General features: G+C 44.3%; 1 protein-coding gene across 1 annotated transcript in view; it reads left to right on the top strand.

The window, feature by feature from the left end:
* The first annotated feature begins 1,681 nt into the window (after nt 1-1,681).
* ELK3 (ELK3, ETS-domain protein (SRF accessory protein 2)) overlaps nt 1,682-20,515 on the top strand; it is a 23,525-nt gene continuing 4,691 nt past the window's right edge. The window contains exons 1-3 of the mRNA XM_009321309.1: nt 1,682-1,890; nt 12,096-12,890; nt 18,292-18,414. Coding sequence (XP_009319584.1) covers nt 1,684-1,890; nt 12,096-12,890; nt 18,292-18,414 — 1,125 coding nt within the window. The 5' untranslated portion in view covers nt 1,682-1,683. The remainder of the gene's footprint in view (nt 1,891-12,095; nt 12,891-18,291; nt 18,415-20,515) is intronic.

The raw sequence follows: 20,515 nt of genomic DNA, 5'->3' as shown, positions 1-20,515 counted from the left end.
TTAATTCTTGTTTGGCCAGTGTACTTAGAAATTATTTGGATCAACGTAGAGCTCCAAATTCTGTTTTTCTGTAAAACTATTGACAACATTCTCTAGTATCTTTAACTTGCTTTTACACTAGTGAAGCTTATGCAATTTATTTTCCTTTATACTAGTGAAGCTTATGCAACGTGATTTCCTTAGTGCTGGGGGCAGACTTGAAGAGGTAAATCTTCCCTCAGCTGCCTGCTGTACTGTTCCATGTGGTAGATAGCTAGAAGTCTTGTGCCCTCCTGTGGTCAACACACCAAGGGAAATGTCAGGCAGTAAGCCTGGCATATTCTGGCCGTGTAATCTATTAGGACACAAACAGTAATATATTAGGAAACAAAATGAGCAAGGAAGTTAAAAATAATGAGCTTATTTAGATAAAGACAAAAATATCCATTGTTACATGTACAAAGATAAGTCAGGTAATAATTAGCCCCATTAGCGCCATAGTCGGTTGACCCAGTAATACTGGCATCTTTAAATCTGCATTAGTTAGACATAATATGTCCAAATTAAGTATCAGAAGAGACCAAGAAAAAATGATTTCATACAGTGTTAACATGCTAAGGCTGTCAATGTTGTTGAAAATGGGGGAAAATCTCATTTTGTAGTTCTGTAGTTTAAAAGGTCAATTTTAGTCAATCTTCACTACAATAATAAATTGTCTTCAGTGGTAACACGCCCAAGTTTCAAGTTCTGTATATAGTTGGAATATAGTCATCCTTAAGTTTATCCTTCTATTGTAGTGCCTGAAAAAAAGGTTTATTCTAGGGAGGGCTCAGTAGCACAGGCAGTTAGTAGAGAAAAAAATATTCAAACAGCCTTTAGCAGAGAAAAAAATATTCAAACAACCTTTGAAGTGAGACTCAGGCACTGTTAAAAATATTCCTAGTTCTCAGTCGTATGTATAATGAAAGGAAAGATCCCTGTTAGAGAAAGGTACAGGGTAAACCTCACTTACTTTACTGTGCTCAAGTGTCCTGGACTTTCAGCATTTCTGCAAAATAGATAATATCTTTTGAGCTATTTGAATTGGCAAACAGAAGCAGCAAGAGCCATTTCAGGCCCTGGAAGAAACAAAATAGACAAAGGCCGTATGATGCTGGGAAGGCAGGTGCGTGTGGTGGGAGAGGGAAAGCGTGGTTTCTGGTCCTCTAACCAAAGGCAACTGCTCTGGTCTTCCCTTTTCCTCCCCTTCCTTACAGTGACATATCCGAACGAGTTCAGTATACTTCTCATGACAGTAAACAGTGGGTTTTTGGCTCATTTCAGTGCATAGCAACATCATGTCCTTTCCCCCCCCCCCCCCCCCTCTTTTTTTTGGTGGGTTTTTTGAAGGGTGGTTGCAAACATTGAATTGAAGACACCAACTGGGGATGACCCTGTACCACGTGCACTATGCAGGCAATGCTTTTCTAAATACTTACTCTATTTTATGTGTCCCTTCAGAAAATAGCAGTGGAAAAAATACTGAAACGGGAGTGCAAGAACTGTAGGTCTTGTGGATGTTTGGTTGTAAATGATACAGTAGCTTCCTTTGCTCAATTATGTAGGATGGCTCCTACACAGAGCCTGTTACTGAAATGAGTGTTGGGTGGAACACCTGCTCCCAAATGTTTTTCACACTGTTGCTCTCCTTTGTCCCTTGTAGGTATGGAGAGTGCAATCACACTGTGGCAGTTCCTTTTGCAGTTGCTGCTAGACCAGAAACATGAGCACCTGATTTGCTGGACGTCTAATGATGGCGAATTCAAGCTACTCAAGGCAGAAGAAGTGGCTAAGCTGTGGGGACTCAGAAAAAACAAAACTAATATGAATTATGACAAGCTGAGCCGAGCGCTCAGATACTATTATGACAAGGTAAATTTTGTTATTCTCATGCAGACTAAGAAAATAGAAACACTACCATTTAATATTTCACCTCTATGTGGAAGCTATTCAAAAGTTCCTCTAACTAGTTTTTACAACAAACAACAGTATTGAAGGCAATCACAGTGGAGGTAAGAGGGCAGCTAAAAGATGCACAGGAAAACACTGCACATCCCATTTCCTGAGGAGGGGAGGTTTTGACCTAGGTTTACACTTACTGATGCTTTCATGTGTTTATGCATTTGGCTACCCAATATTTTCTGTAGCTTTTGACAACAATAAAATAACTGTTGATAACGGAGAACTGTTTGATTATTACAGCTTGCATAGGATCTTCTGGAATGCAGGGAGGTGGTAGAAAGCAGTGATACTGCGATGCAGCAGGCAGAACGGCAGCTGTACCAGCAGGTATCACTTATGTCAGAACAAGGAAAAGACAAACAACCAACCCAACAGCATAGAGGGCGGGGTTGAGTTTTCACAGTTTTCATGGGACACATCTTTTGGAGCATAGATCCTGTTGGCCAGTGTTTTAGCTAGCCATGCCTGAGCTTTCTGGTAAATCTTTTCTACAATTGTATTGGGTCCTAATTTATTAGCTGGAAATACTGACAGTGCAGTATTGCCTCAGCAGGATCTCACTGTAACTATTCCTTTGTTAATGCTCAGTGTTTCTAAGAGTTTGGAAATTTTCCACTACGTCATTTTAGGACAAAGTCTGTGTTAGCTTCAACAGTAGTCTAGATTATATCTTGATATCATTTAATTAGCAGCAATATATATGAGAGAGCACTAATGTGACGTCTTACTGGATGAGAGTGCAGAATAAGAGTAGCAAACAGGGAAAAGCAGCTGGTCAGGTGGTGGGTGTCAGAGCAGGGATATGTTTGGGTCTGTTTGTCAAGGTAGTAGTCTCATGCTGAGCTCATCTCAGGTGAAGACTGTATTTGCTGTAGAATGTTAAATTTACTCCCACTTGGGAACTTATCTTCTGGGTATCCCAAGTCAAAATAGTGGAACATGTGCTTTGGTAGGGCTTTCTTAATCCAATTTTTCTGCCCTTACAAGACCTACTGAATTTTGCCCCTCCTTCACAGATACATCTGTTGAGGTTTGATAGAACTAAGAAGACCCAAGGAGTCAGCACAGGTCAGGCAACAACCTTATAACTGGCAAGCTGTGGTTATTTGCCCTCTCTCAGAAGCTTGTCACAGGCAGATAGTGTAGGCATACACTTAGTGCAGAGCTGTTGGCTGTTGAGAGCTCCACTTTCAACCTCTTTATTTAAAACTGAAATCTGAAATAATAACATAGTGAACATAGTAATTTGGAATTCTTTAGATCACTCAATTTGCTTCTGATTTTCAGACGTCATGAACATGCCCACAATCTAAAAGAGGTCAGTAGAGGTTACTGGTAGCTAGCACCTCTGAAAATAAAATTTCTGCAGTATAGTGGGAGTTCATAAGATCACTGTCACTCTCGTGAAACCGTCCTTCACTTTGACATTTAGTCCTTGGTCTTATTCTTCAGCATGAAGCAAGGTGGCAACAGTACAACAGAGAATGCAAAAATGAGAACGAGGGGTAACCAGGATATGTATTAGATGGCTATAACAGAAAGATATTTGAAGGGAATCTCTCAGATGTGTCAAGATACTAGAAGGAAAAAATTGTAGAACACAAATACGGAGGTGTTAAAATATCTTGCATATTCACCTTTCTCAATTTTAGACTCCAGCAAATGCAAGGAGTTCCCAAATTGTTTCTCCAGCCTTTTTTGGATGAACTTTAACATTAATTTTACTAATTAATATTAAATCTTTTCAGGATTAGTTCCCTTTAAATGGATTTTTTTAATAATATGTCTAAATTAATAGGTTTTACTATTTCCTATATTCTTGAACATTAAATATTGAAAAGAAGGACTTACAGCTTTTGTATATTAAAAAGGAAAACTTCATAGCCATGCTTAGTGGTCTGTTCTCATCTTGATTTTCAGAAAAGGCAGTGAGATGAGATTGTACAGTGAGTAACGCCAGTGTTCAACACAGTTACGGCATGCTTGCTGCTTGCACAAGGCAGAGGAAACTAGATATTGTTGCTGAACTGAGCTCAGAGTACTGTTGTCATGTATTACTTGTAGTGCACTAATTCTTGAAGGGCACAGTGGGGCTGGGTGCTATGCAGCCAGTCTAACACAGCAATCAAAAAACATGTTGACTGCAAATTAACTGTGCACAATTTGATGATCAGACTTTTCATTACTCACATTGGAATTTGGGAGGACTCCTTCTTCTCCTGTAAGAATTTTTTAGTTTCAGATTTAGAGCTGTAAGTTCTGCAATGAAATGTTTTTAGTGTTCTGTCCACTAGAAGTCAAATTTTTCCACTTAACATGTTTCAAAGGTGGCCTGACTGAGAAGGCACAAAAGGATTCAGAGAGGACAGTGCAGCGGCCGTTCCAAGCAGTTGGTGTGATGAATTCCCCTTCACTAAGTACTAAAAAGGTTTCTGCTCAGCATGGGGACGCTCACTTCATTATATGACTCCAACTCCTCTGATTATAAACTTGACTGGGATCAATGGAGACAGAGTGCCTGCTGGTGAATGAACAGCATATCCAGGCAGAGCCCAAATACACAGTGACTGAACAGACATTGCTTAAAAACAAGGGACGAGATCTTTGTAGTACTTGTCCTTTGAGATCTCTCTGATCTCTTCAAATCAATGGACTATAATGGCTCCTTGAGGCTCCCTTTCTTCTGTTATCCCTTAACCTTTCTTTTGTTTTACCCTTGTACTGTTTTCAGTTGCGCCCCCCCCCCCCCCCCCCCCACCACCCCACCCCCTCCTCCTCGGTTGTCATCTGTTTTGTCTCTGCTCACGCAGCATCTGCCAGAGGAGTGGCTGTAGTTTCTTCACCAGGGCTCTGGCTAGGGTGATTGCTTGCTGTTCTTACAGCTGCTTTCTTGGACTGTGTGCTCTTTTCTGTCTGCAAATTTTATCTAGGTGTGGCACAAGGATTTTGGCCGTTTTTCCAGGAGTTCTGCAGCCCAATGGAGGTCGTAGCTCCTAGACGGAAAGAGGGATAAGGTCTTTCTTCCCCATGTATTGTGATCAGGGTTTGAACCCCAAACCAAACCCATGGCTATTGCTATTTAAATTGAAGGAGTAACTCCTTTAGCAGAAAACAGTGGGAGCTTCTCGCTCTCTGTGTGGGTGTGGCGTGTTGTGTCCTGTTGGTTCACAGGCAGTGGAGATGATAGGCAGATTATTAGGAGAGTGCAGAGGGACAGGGGAACTTGCTGCAGGTTTCGAAGTGTGAGAGATACTGGCATAAGATAGCAGATAATGAATCCTAGTAGGCTGGCAGGGAGTGCTCAGCAGTGGGTTCAGTCCTAAATGCTTCCTCTGCCTTCAGTTCAGTCTATGCTGCATAGCACAGGAAGGGAAGAAGTCGAGGAGGGAATGAAAGGCTCCTTGGCATTCTTCCTTCCCTTCTGCAAAACAAAAGGGGAAGGGCTGGTGTGGTGAAAGAGCCCCTCTCGGACTTTTGGACTCCTCTCCCTTGGACCATTCACCAATTTGTGGGATAAACCAAGAGCAGTCTAGACGCTGAGGTAGCCTTAAGGAGCTTTCTGAGATCCTTGTCCCCTCCCTTGCTGTTGGCAGTGATGGATGCATTGGCAGCTGGGTGTGCTGGGGCAAATGGGATGCACACTGAGCCAATGGGATAAACATTGTGCTGCAGGCTGGGGGCTGGCAGCAGGAAAGGCAAGAGGCAGAACTCTGGACAAGTCTTCGTTTGGGTTGTGGAATTATCAACAGGGACTTCTCTACCTATAACCCAAATGATCTGGCAGCATGTGAGTTTGAGGCAAAGGGCAGTGATTTTTTAGAAACGATGGTGGCACAAGGGATGGGCCTTCCTTTCTTTGGCTGCCCTCTACTGCAACTGCATACAGCTGACACTAACTGAGCTACTGCTCCATGGTTTGTCTTTGAAATTATTCACCGTGGAGAAATAAAAACTGATCACTGGATAAATGGAGGTTTATGAGCTCTGCCATTTTGCTTGGGGGGAACAGTGGCTTGTTAAAATTCATCATCTGATTCATCTGAACTTAAAAGTAAATTAATTCCAGTACTGGAGAAAAATAATACAATTAGGACAAGTTCCTTAGCCTGGCTTTGAAAGCAAGCATGACATGCTGTTGAGGCTGATGGCTAGATTTATGTTAAATTCACATATAAAGCACCCCAGGAAATGTAGAGTACGGCATGTCTTGATTGTAATTTGCTACCATGATTCTGGTTGCTAAAGGTTTGTAGATAATCTGAAGACTTTCCATTTCCTGTTTCGTTTGTTGCCCAAATTCCCCTCCCCCCTTTTTATTTAATGCATTTCCCCTGTTGCCTCAACAGAGCAGCAGAACAGATAATAGATAGCGCTGAGGAAAGGCATTCTGCACTCTCTACCTACAGCTTCAGAAGCATGCCCATCATGTCACACACTTCTGCCGGTCAGAAATCTCTTGTAATGCTTTCAGGGAAGGAAAACCTTCACATCTATTCCCACGCAGAGCACTTCAGCTTGATGTGTAGAACTAAAATACCTTTACAAGTAGGATTAGTAGGTTTCTTCTTGTTGAAGTTGCCCAGTTACTTTGTTTTTCTGATGGCTGTAATGACAGATACCTTTTGGAAGTCTCTAGAGGTTTCAGGACTACTAAAGGTCCCCATGAATATTTCAAGATGACTCCACAAGAGGGAAGCTAGTGAGTTTTCCCCATGAGTGGTTTTTTTGAGGGAAGGAGGGTGATTCCAGGAAATTACATGCAGATACCGACATTAATAGGATGTAACAGTTGCAGAAGTGAAGCCCTGGGAAGTTAGGAAATGCAAGAATCGCAGTTCCCTGGGTAAGCTTAATGTTTGCATGAGTTATGCTGCATCTTTAATTACACAGTCCCATACTGTTGCGATGAGCAGCTATTCAATATTTTTGCATCCTCTCTGAATAGTATGTGGCCCTAGGCTTTACTCAGTGAGTGCTGTTCAGTCTGTCTTCTAAAGACAGAATAAATCATTTTAGTTTCAGTTTATGGCTGCCTGCTTGTTTAGATGGGTTGGCAGTATGATGTATAGTATATAAATAATACGGGCTTCTTTGTGCTTGTTGCAGTGCAGGGGACAGAGCTTCTCAGGTGCTCTTAGGATTCAGAGGTGCCCATGGCATTCCCTCCCCTCCCATAACAGGTCAGACCCAGTAGCCTGGTTACTAGTTCCTGTTTTTAATGTCCCAGTGTGGGTGGCAGCATGGAAGAATTGTTTTGGAAAGAGGTTTCCCTTGCTTGCTCTGCTTACAGAACTTCAGGATATAAAGTGATAATGGAAACTCTTGTTTTACTTTTGGGAAGGTCTTCTCTTGAGTTACCTCAGGAGAAATAGAATATTACAATGAAACGATAGCAGTATGATGGTGCTAGAGTACCAACTATATGTTTTGTAGTGGTACAGGTAAGATGTTATAAGGAAACACTTGAAGGAGCATTAGAAAATAGCTTTATAGAGAATTGGAAGGAGCTTCTTTCAAGAGTGGTGTGTGGAATTCAAGAAAGTGCTTGTCTGAAATGGCATAGAAGTGGTTATTGAGTGCTGTCCTTCTGGCAAGATGGGAGTAAAGAATTTGATACTCAGTAAGAGGCAGAGGAGAAAACCCAAGAACTCCCCCGAAAGGAGTGACAAACAGTTCATGTTTGATGTGAGAGGAAAGGGACGCCCAGTGAACTGCAGCAGAGGGAGCAGAGAACCTGGCCAAAGGTGCCAGCCAGGTGGCCTTTGCCTTCCAGATGGAGGTGGGTGAGGAAAGCCTGAAATCCAGCTAAATAAGAGCCTTGCACTTCCGAAGCTCAGTACAGGTGCACAATCTAGTAGCACCTGTGCCTCCATCAAAAATTTCAGAAAATCTAGGTTCTACGCACACAGTATAATAAGCATAAGTGCATAAAGTATGATGTTAACAGAATCTGCCTGCCTGCACACACTGATGTGGACACACGCTCCGTTTTTTGGAGCAAACCATGCAGCCACAGGTACCTCCTGCCATCTTACGTACTTCAGACGTTGGAGTGTGAGCAGCCCTCTCTCTGGGTAGGGTTCCTGGTAGCTGGAGGCAGCCCGGCTCCCTCCTCATAGAGTCCTGTGAGGAATTCATAGCCTAAGTGTCCCTGCACATGTCGCATCCCTCAGTATACTCCTGGAGCCAGGGAACTTGCAACACATCCAAATGGGAGTTAAGTGCAGCAGCAACAGCTCTGGTCCTTCTTCTTTCTCAGGCAGGGACATTTAGTACCTACAGACAAGTTCATCCTGTTCTGCCATAAATTTTGAGATCTCAGGCACCCTGATTATAGGTGACTTCCTGGGAGGAATAAAAAAGTCCCAATCTGGTCTTCCTGCCCCTGAGGCCCCTCATTAGTCTGAAGTTCAACTAGGAACTGGGTCCCATTTCCCAGCTCAGTCTCCTGAGTGGCTCCTGCAGCAGCAAACTTGCTAGTTGACAGGTTTGAGCTAAGCCACTAAAATCCTTGTGTCACACTGGTAGTATAGTTACACCTTAGTTCTAAATGGCTCAAACAGGAGTAAGAGTCAGAGCTGATGAAAATAAACCACAAACACATGATAGAAGAAACGAAGTCTGAGTTGCACCAATGCACAGGAAGACTTCTGGGAGGACAGAAGAAAAATGGAAAGAAACCCAGAGGTCATGTGCTGTTGAGATGGGCAAACAGCTCCTGTGTATTTCGGGAGGGCATATGCATAGTTAACACGAAAAAACTCCAACCGCATTATAGCCTGGTTTAAGCTGCAGGGGGAACGAGGCCACCGAGCCTTTGGCATCTAGCTCAGCCAGCTGGTCTGTGGAGAAGGACAGGGAGAGAGACCCGTCCCTCCAGCTGGTGATTCAGAGCACTTGGGTAAGGCTGGTTTTGGAGGTGCTCATAAAGTGAGTGTCTGAAGTGATGTGGTGTGAATAAGCCTGAGCTCCCTAACACAGCTGATGAGCTAGAGCAGACGTCAGGCAGTGCTGTACCCAGTTCGTATCAGAAGCTTTCAAAGCACTTTGCAATGCGGGGTGGTCACATTTGCTGTAGTCACTGTTTTATAGACTGGGGACAGAAGAGAGGAAGTGTAAAGTGTTTAAGTGATGAACAGTCGAGAAGCCAACAGAAGAGGGGCATTCCCAGCTCCCTGACCTTATCCTAAATGTCAGAGAATGCTGTCTCTTGATAAGATTTTTTTTTTTAAGCTGTTGGACTGGAGCCCTTTCTCCTGGCCTGGTTGCCCAGTTCTCCTCCCCAGCAGCTGCACTGGCCCAGCAGCCGCCTTCCCCGGCAGCGCAGCCCCAGAGTTCCCTGCAGCCCTGGCCGGCAGCCACTAGCACTTATTGCAAGCCTGCTCACGAGGGAATTTACCTAGAAAATTCAAGCAACAAAAAAAAACGGCTGAATGTGCACATATACTTACTGTCCTGCTACCAAGCAAGTGGTCTAGTCTCCCTGCAAATGCAGTCCTTAATATAAGGAAGCCTTCTTCACCCTTTCAAACTGAGGGTGGAAAACTCCTGCTTGTCATGATGCCTGTCACTGTCTTCTGTGGTTTGAACCATCGTCCACAGCTCAGAATGATTCTGACAGCTCACTGAGGTGATGGTAAAAATTAGCTGCTTTTTACCTTCACTTCAATTATTTGTCAAAAAAATTTAGAAAAGTCAGTGGCATTTTGGAGGCACTTAATTAATTTGTGTCCTTATTTTCTCTTACACATTGATGGAGATTTCCTCAGGCTCCACATTTATGAGAAGCCTGCGAAGTGCTTGAGGGATCTGCACTTGAATCCTTTTCATCTCCAGCCATCGTTAAGTGGGCCTTTGCTGCAGGCTTACGGAGTCAGAGGAGCCGCACTGAGACCTTCTTAAAATATAACTATATTTAATAATAACAGAGGAAGTATAAACTGACGAACCCATTCGGATACTTTTTATAGCAATGTTCCCCTGTTTCAAGTCTGCACCAGTGTAAAAGTGCCACCCTTAAATACTTTTAATCTTTTTCTGCTGGGAGTCACATTTTCCAAGTAGGATCTCAGTTGCCAGTGCTTGATGTAACAATAACTCAAAGCTGCCAGGAGCAGAGGGGAGGTACTATTTTAAATTAAAAAATACATATTAAAAAAAGAAAACGAAATCCAGTTAGGGTGTTTCTTTTCGTATGTGAGTAGTTTGGAGTTTTTGCCCTTTTCAAGAAGGATGTAATATTGAGAGTGCAGAAAAAGTGTGTCCATCCAATGTGTCACCTAATTAGCACCAAAAAAAAAAAAAAATCTAGGCCAAGCCCAAAGCTATGGGAATTAAAGCTCATGCAGACTGAGATCCTGTGGGCTAACTATATGTCCTGAACTTTTGGAGGGCAAAAATAGGCATTGCAGGATCTGCCAGGTGGGTAGATGTGCTTGCTGAATTTAATTCTCCTCCTTGCTACAGATCCCCGTTATCAACTTGGGAAACAACTTTCTCCATTTGTGCCACAGCTCTTGACCTGTGAAGCAAAGCTACATCCCAGGGCTCTTTGTAGGATTAATTTTGTATTCAAGAAGGTGCCTGAATGAAATGCCAGGACATTCAGATAGATGAATTACAGAGTGCGGTAGCTCAGCTGAAAGACAGAAGAGGTTGCAATACCCAAGTGCAGACTCCTCTTTCCCAAAATGAGCCTTGCTTTTGTGACAAAAAAAGGTGTAGTGCGGGCACTGCGAGCACCCAGCACTAGGTACTGCCCGTATATAAATAGGGATGATGTTTGTATTCCTTTTTCTTTCTTTATTTTTCATTTTCAATCAATTTAACAAATGTTTCCTCCACTGGTCTCAGAATCTGTGGTAGAATGAAAAACAAATTAGATTTTTAGGAATATTGTAAATATTTACGTTCCTCTATGTACAGCAAAGCAAATGTCTATTTGCAGAGCATCAGCTGGAGGTGCAGCAGATGTGCTGCACTAAAGGGAAGCTTCTCGGAAAGGGTTCTTCAGAGGTGACTTAAAGACAAACTCTCCACCAGGGCCTTCAAGAAGAGAGAAATCACTATGGAAATGTCAGGAAATACTGCTTCTTGTCTTCCACAGCACTTGGCTTAGGGTGGTCAATGTTCCAGTCCTTCTCCTAGGCCAGGCCAGCACCTGGTGCCATAAAGTGTCTCTGTGGAGGAGCTCACATTGCGTCCTCGGGGATACCGTGCATTGTGTTAGAGCAGACAGCATACCCGGGTTTGCAGTAAGAGAGCTAGGACTGGAAACGGGACCCTCATAAAAGGTTTCAATTTCAAAGGGAATCAGTTCTTTCCATAAAGGGGACACTTTTATTATGTCAAATATGAAGAAAAAAAGAAATAATTCTACAAACCTTTGAGAGGTTTGGGATTTTTTTCAGTAATTAATTTCAATAGCCAGTTTAGACTGATGAAAACCTTCTGCCTGCACCAGTGAGCATCCTGAGCCTAATGCAAACCTGGAGATAGCACAGGGGATGCAGCAGGACACAAGTACTTTTCCACTCCATGCAAATGATTGCATTTGTCACAGACATAGTTCATGACTGTTGAAAGAAGGACAGTCACCGTCAGCCTAGGTCAATCCTTCTGCGTGCACTCAGGAAGAGAGGGTAAATGACTGGAGCAGGGAGGCTGAGGTGGTTTTGTCCCTTGCAGACATTCCGAGAGTATTTCACACTCAGGGTAGTTGGTGTCAGTTTTGGGAGGCATAAATGAAGGAGTTTGCCTTTGTTGTGAAACACAAATGGTGGCATGGCTCGAGTCTGCAAGGCGGCAGAATTGTTTTCACTGGAAAGAAAATATTCCCAAGCTACCTCAGAGGAAGCGGGAGGAAAACAGCCCAGTCTTTATCACCTAGTAATGGTGATTTTGTTAGGCACCATGAGGAGCAGGGGATGGTCTCCCTGGCTGAGCACAAATACGGGAATGAGCCAAGGATGAGCAGCATTAGGAGCCCCACTGAAATGACCTGCTCAGCTTGAGGAGGGAGCAATGCCCCGCTACCCTTGTGAACCCCCTTATGTTTGCTGTACTCAGTGCCTCTAAAATGCTGATCTTTCTAGCATCTGCTTTTGTATTTGCAGAACATCATCAAGAAAGTGATCGGACAAAAATTTGTGTACAAGTTTGTCTCCTTTCCTGAGATCTTAAAAATGGATCCACATGCTGTGGAAATCAGCAGAGAGAGCCTTTTGCTGCAGGACAGCGACTGTAAGATGCCTTCTGAGAGCAGGGATCAGCACAAGCACAGCTTGTCAGCACTGAAAAGCACAAGCCGTAATGAATATATCCACTCTGGCCTGTACTCCTCTTTCACTATCAACTCTCTGCAGAACCAGCCAGACCCTTACAAGCCAATCAAAACAGAAAAACTGGAGGAGAAGTCAGAAGGAAACACACCAGTCGAAGAAGTTCGGACTGTTATAAGATTTGTGACAAACAAAACAGACAAACAAGTTATGAGGCCCATGGTGTCATTGCCTTCCACTTCCGAAACAGCAGCTGCCTCTGCTTTTCTCAGCTCATCAGTATCAGCTAAAATATCTTCCTTAATGCTACCCAACAGTGCCAGCATTTCATCTCCATCGTCATCTTCCTCCAGGTCACCGTCTCTGTCTCCCACCTCACCCCTCCCTGCAGAACACAGGAGCCTCTTCCTTGAGTCCAGTTGCCACGACTCAGATTCCCTTGAGCCTCTGAACCTCTCCTCAGGCTCCAAGGCAAAATCTCCATCTCTTCCCCCAAAAGCTAAAAAACCCAAAGGCTTGGAAATCTCTGCCCCACCTATGGTTCTTTCCAGCACCGACATCGGTTCCATCGCCCTCAACAGCCCCGCACTTCCTTCGGGATCCCTGACTCCAGCTTTCTTCACTGCACAGGTAAAACCTGCCTGTCTCCTGTACTCTTGCTTTAGCCAGGTATTCCCTCCATGTGGCCGAGAGTGTTAGCTCTATGGGTCTGTCATCTGATGGAAAAAAAAACATGGGGAAGAGGGACACACAGCAGACGTCTGAAGAAAGGGTGGAAAGTAGGTTTCTCCTGGGGTTCCCACGTGAGTGTGGGAAAAGCCATCACAGTTCACAGACTGCCTGCAAGGATAACGAGATGGGCAGCCATTAGTTAACATGAGTGAATCGCTTATCAGTTCAAACCAGCCTCCAGGTCTACAAAACAAGCAGGAAAAAGCCAGCAAGAAAAACACAGGGTTTTTGTAGGTCACAACTTGAGCATGTGCATTGTGGGATGCTCGGTTAGATTTCTCTACTAGATGTTGCGTCCATTCAAACAGTGTGACCTTTTCGTTAGTCTTTGAATATGGAGCAAATGGAGTGGTTTCTAAGACAAGGCTCTTAAGCCAGTTTTGATTTCCAGAGTTTTACAGATCCACAGAGTACTTGCCAGAGCTTCCTTTCAGCACAGACCTACTGAATAACCAGTAGGTTATTTTGTTCTTTTTAATCACATATTTGTGGTAATGTCAATAGTGAGTTCTCATTTTCAAGCAAGTCTATGAAAAAAATCTAGCAGTTCAGAAGAGGAGAGGAAAATCACGTAGATAATGACTTGGTGTGTTCATCGGTGAGTTTTGTCTTACGCTACCACTGCAAAATTAGGCAAAAAATGGAAGAGTAAAATTATCCCAATGGGGAACACCCCCTAACATCCCCCCCTGAAATAAAAGTTGATGCAAATACTAGCACTGAATGAAACAAACTGAACAGTAAATAAATAAATACAAAGGTGTGTGTTACAAGCTCTCATTTACTTCAAGCAGTGTGGGGGTCACATTGTATCCAGAATCCCCTTACCTCTTCCCTGTTCGAAGAGGTTTTGCACAGATGATGCCTGCAGTGCAGCCAGGTGTTAGAGGTCTTTGAGCTGGCCGCGGGCAGCATCGTGTGCCTGCACGGCATGAAGGCCTGGCAGAGGTGAGAGTGTCGGCAAGTGCTCTCGGCCAGCACAGCTTTTGCTCTTATTGAGCTTTTCAGCTGGCTGCAGAGCAAGTTTGTGCAAAGCCATTGCAGTTCAGACACACCTGTAAGCCACTGAGATACGAAGTTGTGTCGCAAAGAAAGAGGATTTTGTGGGCCGTTATCTGTCATTTTTGACATCATAAAGCCTTTAAGTGAAGTTATGTTTGGCAGGAAGAACAGAAGTGTGGCAAACCAAAATTGAGGTGCATTGACAGATTCTTATAACCTCTAACTGTGGTATAACCACAGTAACTATTTTGCTCATAGGGAGCAAATCTGACAAATAAATCATATCAGATGCCAACCAGACACAATGACAGCATGAGTTATTACAAGCTCGCTTTAATCTACTGCTGCCCCAAAACTCAGTATGAGCAGAGATTTCTTTCCTCATTTTGTAATTATTTCTTTGAACAATTAATTTTCTCATTCATCTATAAACTGGTGTACTTATTGCCCCTGAAAGACATAGAAGGGAATTAGGTAGGCGATTGTGGCCCTCCTTTAGCAGGGTGGCTAGCTAAGGCCGTGATGACTCTGATCCAGCTTAATGCCATTACAAATCTTTTTTTACAGGTTATCCTATCACAGAAGAGGCGGATGGCACCCGTGTAGGGTAGTTCCTGGGTCCATTTATTTAAACTTTCGGCTATACAGCAACATAGCTGCTTTTCCTCTCTTTTAGCCTTCTATTTCTAGTGTGGATAAGAAGCATCCTGCATCCTAAATACTTGACCTAGTGAATATAAAATAAAAACTATATAACAACTGTGTTCAGATAACTGTAATACCACAATGCAAAATAACTAAAGCCATAATTTAGGCTGGAAATCTGCAGTTCATCCCGTTATCCTAGGAAGAGCATGCATCGTATCTCAAATGATCTCTGATTTATCAGATCCCAGTGGTAGACACCTGCTGCCATGGGGCAGGGGCAGAACAGGATGTCAGACACCAGTTGCTCCAAGAGTGATGTAGGTTCAGAGAAGGTCCTGCTGCCTGAGAGGGTATTTCAGATGGCTTTCCATTGTACCTGCTAGTCACGAGGAATACCCTCGGGTGGACCCCTGAGAAAGGGCGCGTGATGTGCACAACTAATTTCAGAACAGAAAAATGGGTTTGAAGATGTCAGTGCATACAGTACCATACTTCGGTAGAGACATGTCAGCTTTCCATTTGGTTAGCTTCAAAGAGAGATATTTAGATTTTGTTCAGTACTTGCTTCTTTTACAGGTTACTTATGTTTGTTATTTTTGTTGGCTGTCCCTTGGCCAATGTGGATATATAATTGTGACTCACTCTTTTTCTTCAGGCCTCTACTTTAGCATTTGTAACATTTACAACATGCTGTTTCCTTATGGACAAAGTAGTGTGCTTGCAGCCAGCACGTGCATGGTCTGTATTGCATCCACATACACCATCCAGGCTCCAGCACGTGCCTAATGACCTGGGAAGTAATGTACGTGTGACAGCACTTGTCCGTTATCTGACAGCTAGAAGTGACAAGAAAGATTGTACTTACATGCATTCTTTGTCAGAGAAGTCAGGAGCCATGAGCATTGTTGCTTAACATAATCCTCTCTGTGCAATGAATTATTTCTATTTAAACTGTTCCTATGCTTAGGTTATAATGACATTTTTTAAGTAGGAACTTCCCACTGGGTTCCACGTCTAATACCAGATGTACAGCTGTATGAGGGCAGAAAATGAAGTGACACATCAATTTCTGTGTGTAATTTAAGGATAGCCTGTGCTGTGGTGTTGTTTACACGTTTCCTCTGGTGGTTTTGATGCTTGGCTGATGGCGATACTGAGAACAAGCCTGGGAGGCCCTGTGCTCTTTTTGCATTAAATATTAACAGATTTGGAGGCTTGCTTTGGCTGGCTCTTGGCTCTGGCAGAACTTGGAGACAGTGCTCTGATCATCAGAGGACACGAGCTTTTGCTTAGCACTGTTGTTAGGCATGTTAACATGCTTCCAGAGATGAACGGAGGACAGCTCAGTTTCAAATCTCCTCTCTCTCTGAAGACTTGCTCTGGCTGTATCTAGGTAGGAATGAACACCTCCAAGTTTTCTTCATTATTTTCAAAAGACCCTCTCAAGAACTGCATTTTCAGTTCTGGATGTCTGCGGCTTCTTAGAGAAAAAATAAAGAGCCGAGGCATAGCTCATTGGAGCTCTTAGTATGGCTGACACAATGCTGTGTCCTTAGTTGAATGGTGTTGGGTCTTGCTGCTTACATCTTTGGTTTTAAGGTTAGTAGGCTCTTCTGTAAATAGATCTCTGAGTATTTATCCTGACCTAATTCGGTGTGTTCTTTGTCAGTCTCGTAAATCCCCATCAATAGCTGCCTGTCCGTGGAGCATCAGCTTGTAATGTGGCACAGGAAAGGTGCGCTCACTGGTACTGCTGTTTTCCTGTCCTGTGAAAGCACTGTGGTCCTGGGAAGAGGGTGTTTGTGAAGAAGCCATTCACAAATGCCTGCTTGTCAAGTATTTTTTCTAAGATATCTTGACAAGAGCTGTCACTTGATGAGATCAAGACAGAAATTTTCTCCTTGCCAGGCCTCCACCCACTCTTAGCCCCTTTTGTTGTCATCCAAATATATCCAAACCCTGACCTCATCGGTACTTTCCCAGCAATACCATGTGTTTATTGCTCCTTGGGACGTAACTGTGGTTTCTTCCACGGGGTTTGGTGTTTCTGATCCATCTTCTTCAGCACAAAGGAGATGGCACTGTCCTTTCCCTTCGCATTTCTCCATGAACCCTGCTTCTTTTGAGATTCCCTAGAGAAATCGTCCCCTTCAAGAGCAGCCAAGCTCTTTGTATTAAACAGCCTTTCAGACGCCTTGGGACAGAATCACTGGGAGGACCTTAATGTTTGCTGCTCCTTGTCTCTCCCATCTCTTCTGCTGGTGTTAAACTAATTGACCCTGTTGTGAACTCCAGTGCAAGCGCGTCAGAGCAGGTCTGTATTCTTGTGCGTTTGCACAGAGCCTCAAACACCACAGCTGATCCCTCAGGCACTGCTTTGCAAATATGTCCGTCATATTTCAAAATCCACATGACCTGTGGTACCTGCCTTTCTGAGCCTGCTCGCTGCAGAGTCCTGGCAACAAGATGTGACAGCCCGTGGTGCAAGCAGTTTTTAAGTGAGACCCCTGGTTGCAATTGCCATATGTGGGAGTTTGTATTTCTGGCCTGGTGGGAAGCCAGCAGGTACCAGAATGCATGACGTACTGGTTACTAGGGGGAGATACTCCTTATCTTCTATCTTCTCTTTACATATTTTAAACTCTGGACAAACTGATGCCCCAGTTCAGCAGAGCACTGAGGCACTTGTCCTACATAGCAAAACACGTACTTACTTGCTAAGTGTGCGCTCAAATTTCATTAAGTGCTTTGCTAAATAGGACTGATTTTGATAATTGGCATCAAGGTTACTAGTGAGATTAACTCATTATGCCAAATACTGTGTTCAAAACTGTCACATCACTTTCATGTTCTTTTTTGGAAAGATAAAAGTTACTCTGGATACAGAATAATTCATGTGATTCTTCCTTTGAATGGAGATTTGCATGTGCTTTAACTCTACCTCCCCTCCAATTGTGCTTTAGAAGTGCTGAGAGCATTCCCAGCAATCCTTGTGCGCCATGGCACTGGAAGGAGCCGCCTCCAAGTTGGGAAAAGCTTTGGATTCCTAGTTCTTGCCATTTTGGTTCTTTTTAAACAATTAGCTGTGCTCTCCACCATCCCTCTGGGCACCCAACCCATACCCCTGCCTCTCGCTGCGTCAGCCTGTGCACTGCCAGTTTCTTGAACCTTCTTCCATTTTGAACAGGCACCATCAGAGGAGTAAACTTCAAAGGCTGGCAGTGGGTCTTTTGGCTCCACATGCAATTGCATTAATGCTTCAAAAACTGCAGTCAGTTCAAGCAATTGCTGCCCTTCAAAAGGTAAAAAATTACTCTGAAGGAGACTAGGCTGTGTTTACAGACGTTGGGGCATGCATGGCATTTTATACAGTCGCATTAGCATGGTTGAAATAAACAGTAACTGTGTCTCTCCTTAAGCAAATCGCGATAGAAATGAAATCAATTTGCATATGAAGGAATATTAAATGTGCAGGTACCCAGTATTGGCCACTGTGGAGACAGGGTGCAGGGCTGGATGGGCAGCTGCTGCCCGCCAGGATACTTGGCTTGCTGTATGTCTGAATTCAGTAAGTCTTTAGGGGTTGTGACTACTGTATGGAGCTGTAACTCCCGAGGCATGCATCATGGGGTGTTTTTTTGTCTTGCAGACCCCAAATGGATTATTGCTGACCCCAAGCCCGCTGCTGTCTAGCATTCATTTCTGGAGCAGCCTCAGCCCTGTTGCTCCTCTGAGTCCTGCCAGGCTGCAGGGACCAAACACTCTGTTCCAGGTAGGTCTTTCCAATGCACAGGTTTCATTTCTGAAAGCGCACATGTGGCAGAGACATTGGGGAGCATCTCCTCACATCGATCTGGAGCTTTTCAAATAGTTTAAGAAAATATGGGAGTTAACAGGCACTTTAAAAGAGAGGCCTACTTACTTGTACACTCTTTAAACCCTTGGCAGCACAGTCAGAACCTACAGGGCAGTGTCTACTGTAGCAAGCACACACATATTATATGAAGGAAACAGAAATAAATGCTGGACCCCAGTAAGAGTAGGTAACTGAGCTCTCAGAGCTTTAGGAAGAGAGTCAGGGACCAGCCAGGAGAGTGGTGGAACATGGACTCTGGGAAGACCAAGACCAGTTTGGGTCTCACACAGCAAGGTGGGTGTAGGTTTATCCTTCTGTCTTAATGAGCTACTTCTCACTCAGAAAGACAGGGCATAGTTGTATTTACAATGAGGGCACTCTGAACCTGAAGGCTCCATTTCCAGTTCTCCTGCAAATTATCCATTTGTCCTCAACCAAGTTACTTCATGCCTCTGAGCACAACCTCTCTGTATGTAACAGGAGAAAGGCAGCATTGTCCCCTCTCTCTCATGCGTACTGGGAGAGTAAAAATCTCAAGTTTTATAGAGATGTGGTAAATACAAAAGTTATTAAGTAAACCGCGATGGCCGCGGCACTCAGCTGCAGCATTCGCTTGAGGCTGCAGCATTCGCTCGAGGCTTAGGAAGAGGATGGTGGGGATGGTATTAGCAGCTCCAGCTGTAGCTGCTGCAAAACAGCTGACAGTAAGTCACAGAAGAAATTATGCTGATCAGCTGATTGGCAAGATGCACGAGAAGTTGATGGCCATCCGAGCAGCTGAAGAATGCAGGGACACCCCTGGAATGAACCCCCCGACTGCTGTGGAGAACCAACACTAACAGAGGAGTGGGCTGCTGCTAGACAGGGACCCCGTGTTAGTCTCTGAACCTTCAGGGAAACTGACTGCCCAACTCCAGGGCTGGGCTTTAGCTAATGTGCTTTGCTCAGATACAGTCCTTACTGGGGTAGTAAGGCCTTCTATCTCCAGTGGGACAGCTGAGCATGGAGCCCTAGACTCCTTATTTGTGTTTCAGATAAACTCATTTATCCCTGTTGGGCCTTAGTTTTGCACATGTGGTTAAAAACAGCCCAGACATTTCATTTGAGAGGGAAGTGTCTGAGCCATGGCCTGGAATGAGCTTGTACGGACATAGGCTGGCCACCCCCTGCGGGAACTGAAAGTGAAGAGTGGCCTTGGCTCTGTCCCCTCTGAGAGACCCAGACAGCCTTCTACATAAATTATGTCGGATTCAGGCAAAGGCCACAATGACAAGTCTGTAGAGCATAAAGCTTTATTTTAACAGCCAAATAGGAAACAACAACCACAGTCGAAGCCCAGCCAACCCCACCGAGAATTGCTGGGTCATCCTGCGTAGGCGTTGGGGCAGAGCTCTCCCCAGGCTGCCTGCACAAGCCAGCCCACGCTCCATGCCGCTAGTCAGGGAATGGAGGAAAGAGCTGGAGCTGCTTCACAAGTTGCTTTTGCCTTCACCTGGTCATTCACACTGGGAGTCAGAAGAACATTTGGTCATTGTTAAAGCAGTATACATCCCACCAGCAGCTAGAGGCCAGGGCAGCTCTGCACCCTTGCCTGCTGGCTTGCACGGAGGAGAGATCAGGCTCCTATATTTCTTTTTCTTTCAGGTGTGTGCGGCTTTTCACAATAGCACTATGTTTGGCACTGCCTATAGTTCTTTAGTACTAGTATTTGTAGAAGTACAAGGACCAGGATGGGATCTATCCATGTCCACAGTCCAACTAAGCCCCTGACAAGACTATGGGAAAGTGTGGTCCCTCCCTTAACAAACCAGGAGCCTGTTCATAGAATCATAGAATGGTTTGGGTTGGAAGGGACCTCTAAAGGTCATCTAGTCCAACCCCCCTGCCGTGGGCAGGGACATCTTCAACTAGATCAGGTTGCTCAGAGCCCCATCCAACCTGACCTTGAATGGTTCCAGGGAGGGGGCATCCACCACCTCTCTGGGCAACCTGTTCCAGTGCTTCACCACCCTCAGCA

This window comes from Pygoscelis adeliae, unplaced genomic scaffold (genome assembly GCF_000699105.1).
Source record: "Pygoscelis adeliae isolate BGI_AS28 unplaced genomic scaffold, ASM69910v1 Scaffold232, whole genome shotgun sequence".
In the NCBI taxonomy this organism is placed as follows: domain Eukaryota; kingdom Metazoa; phylum Chordata; class Aves; order Sphenisciformes; family Spheniscidae; genus Pygoscelis; species Pygoscelis adeliae.
Note: the sequence above shows the minus strand (reverse complement) of the source record. Positions and strands in the feature narration are given on the sequence as shown.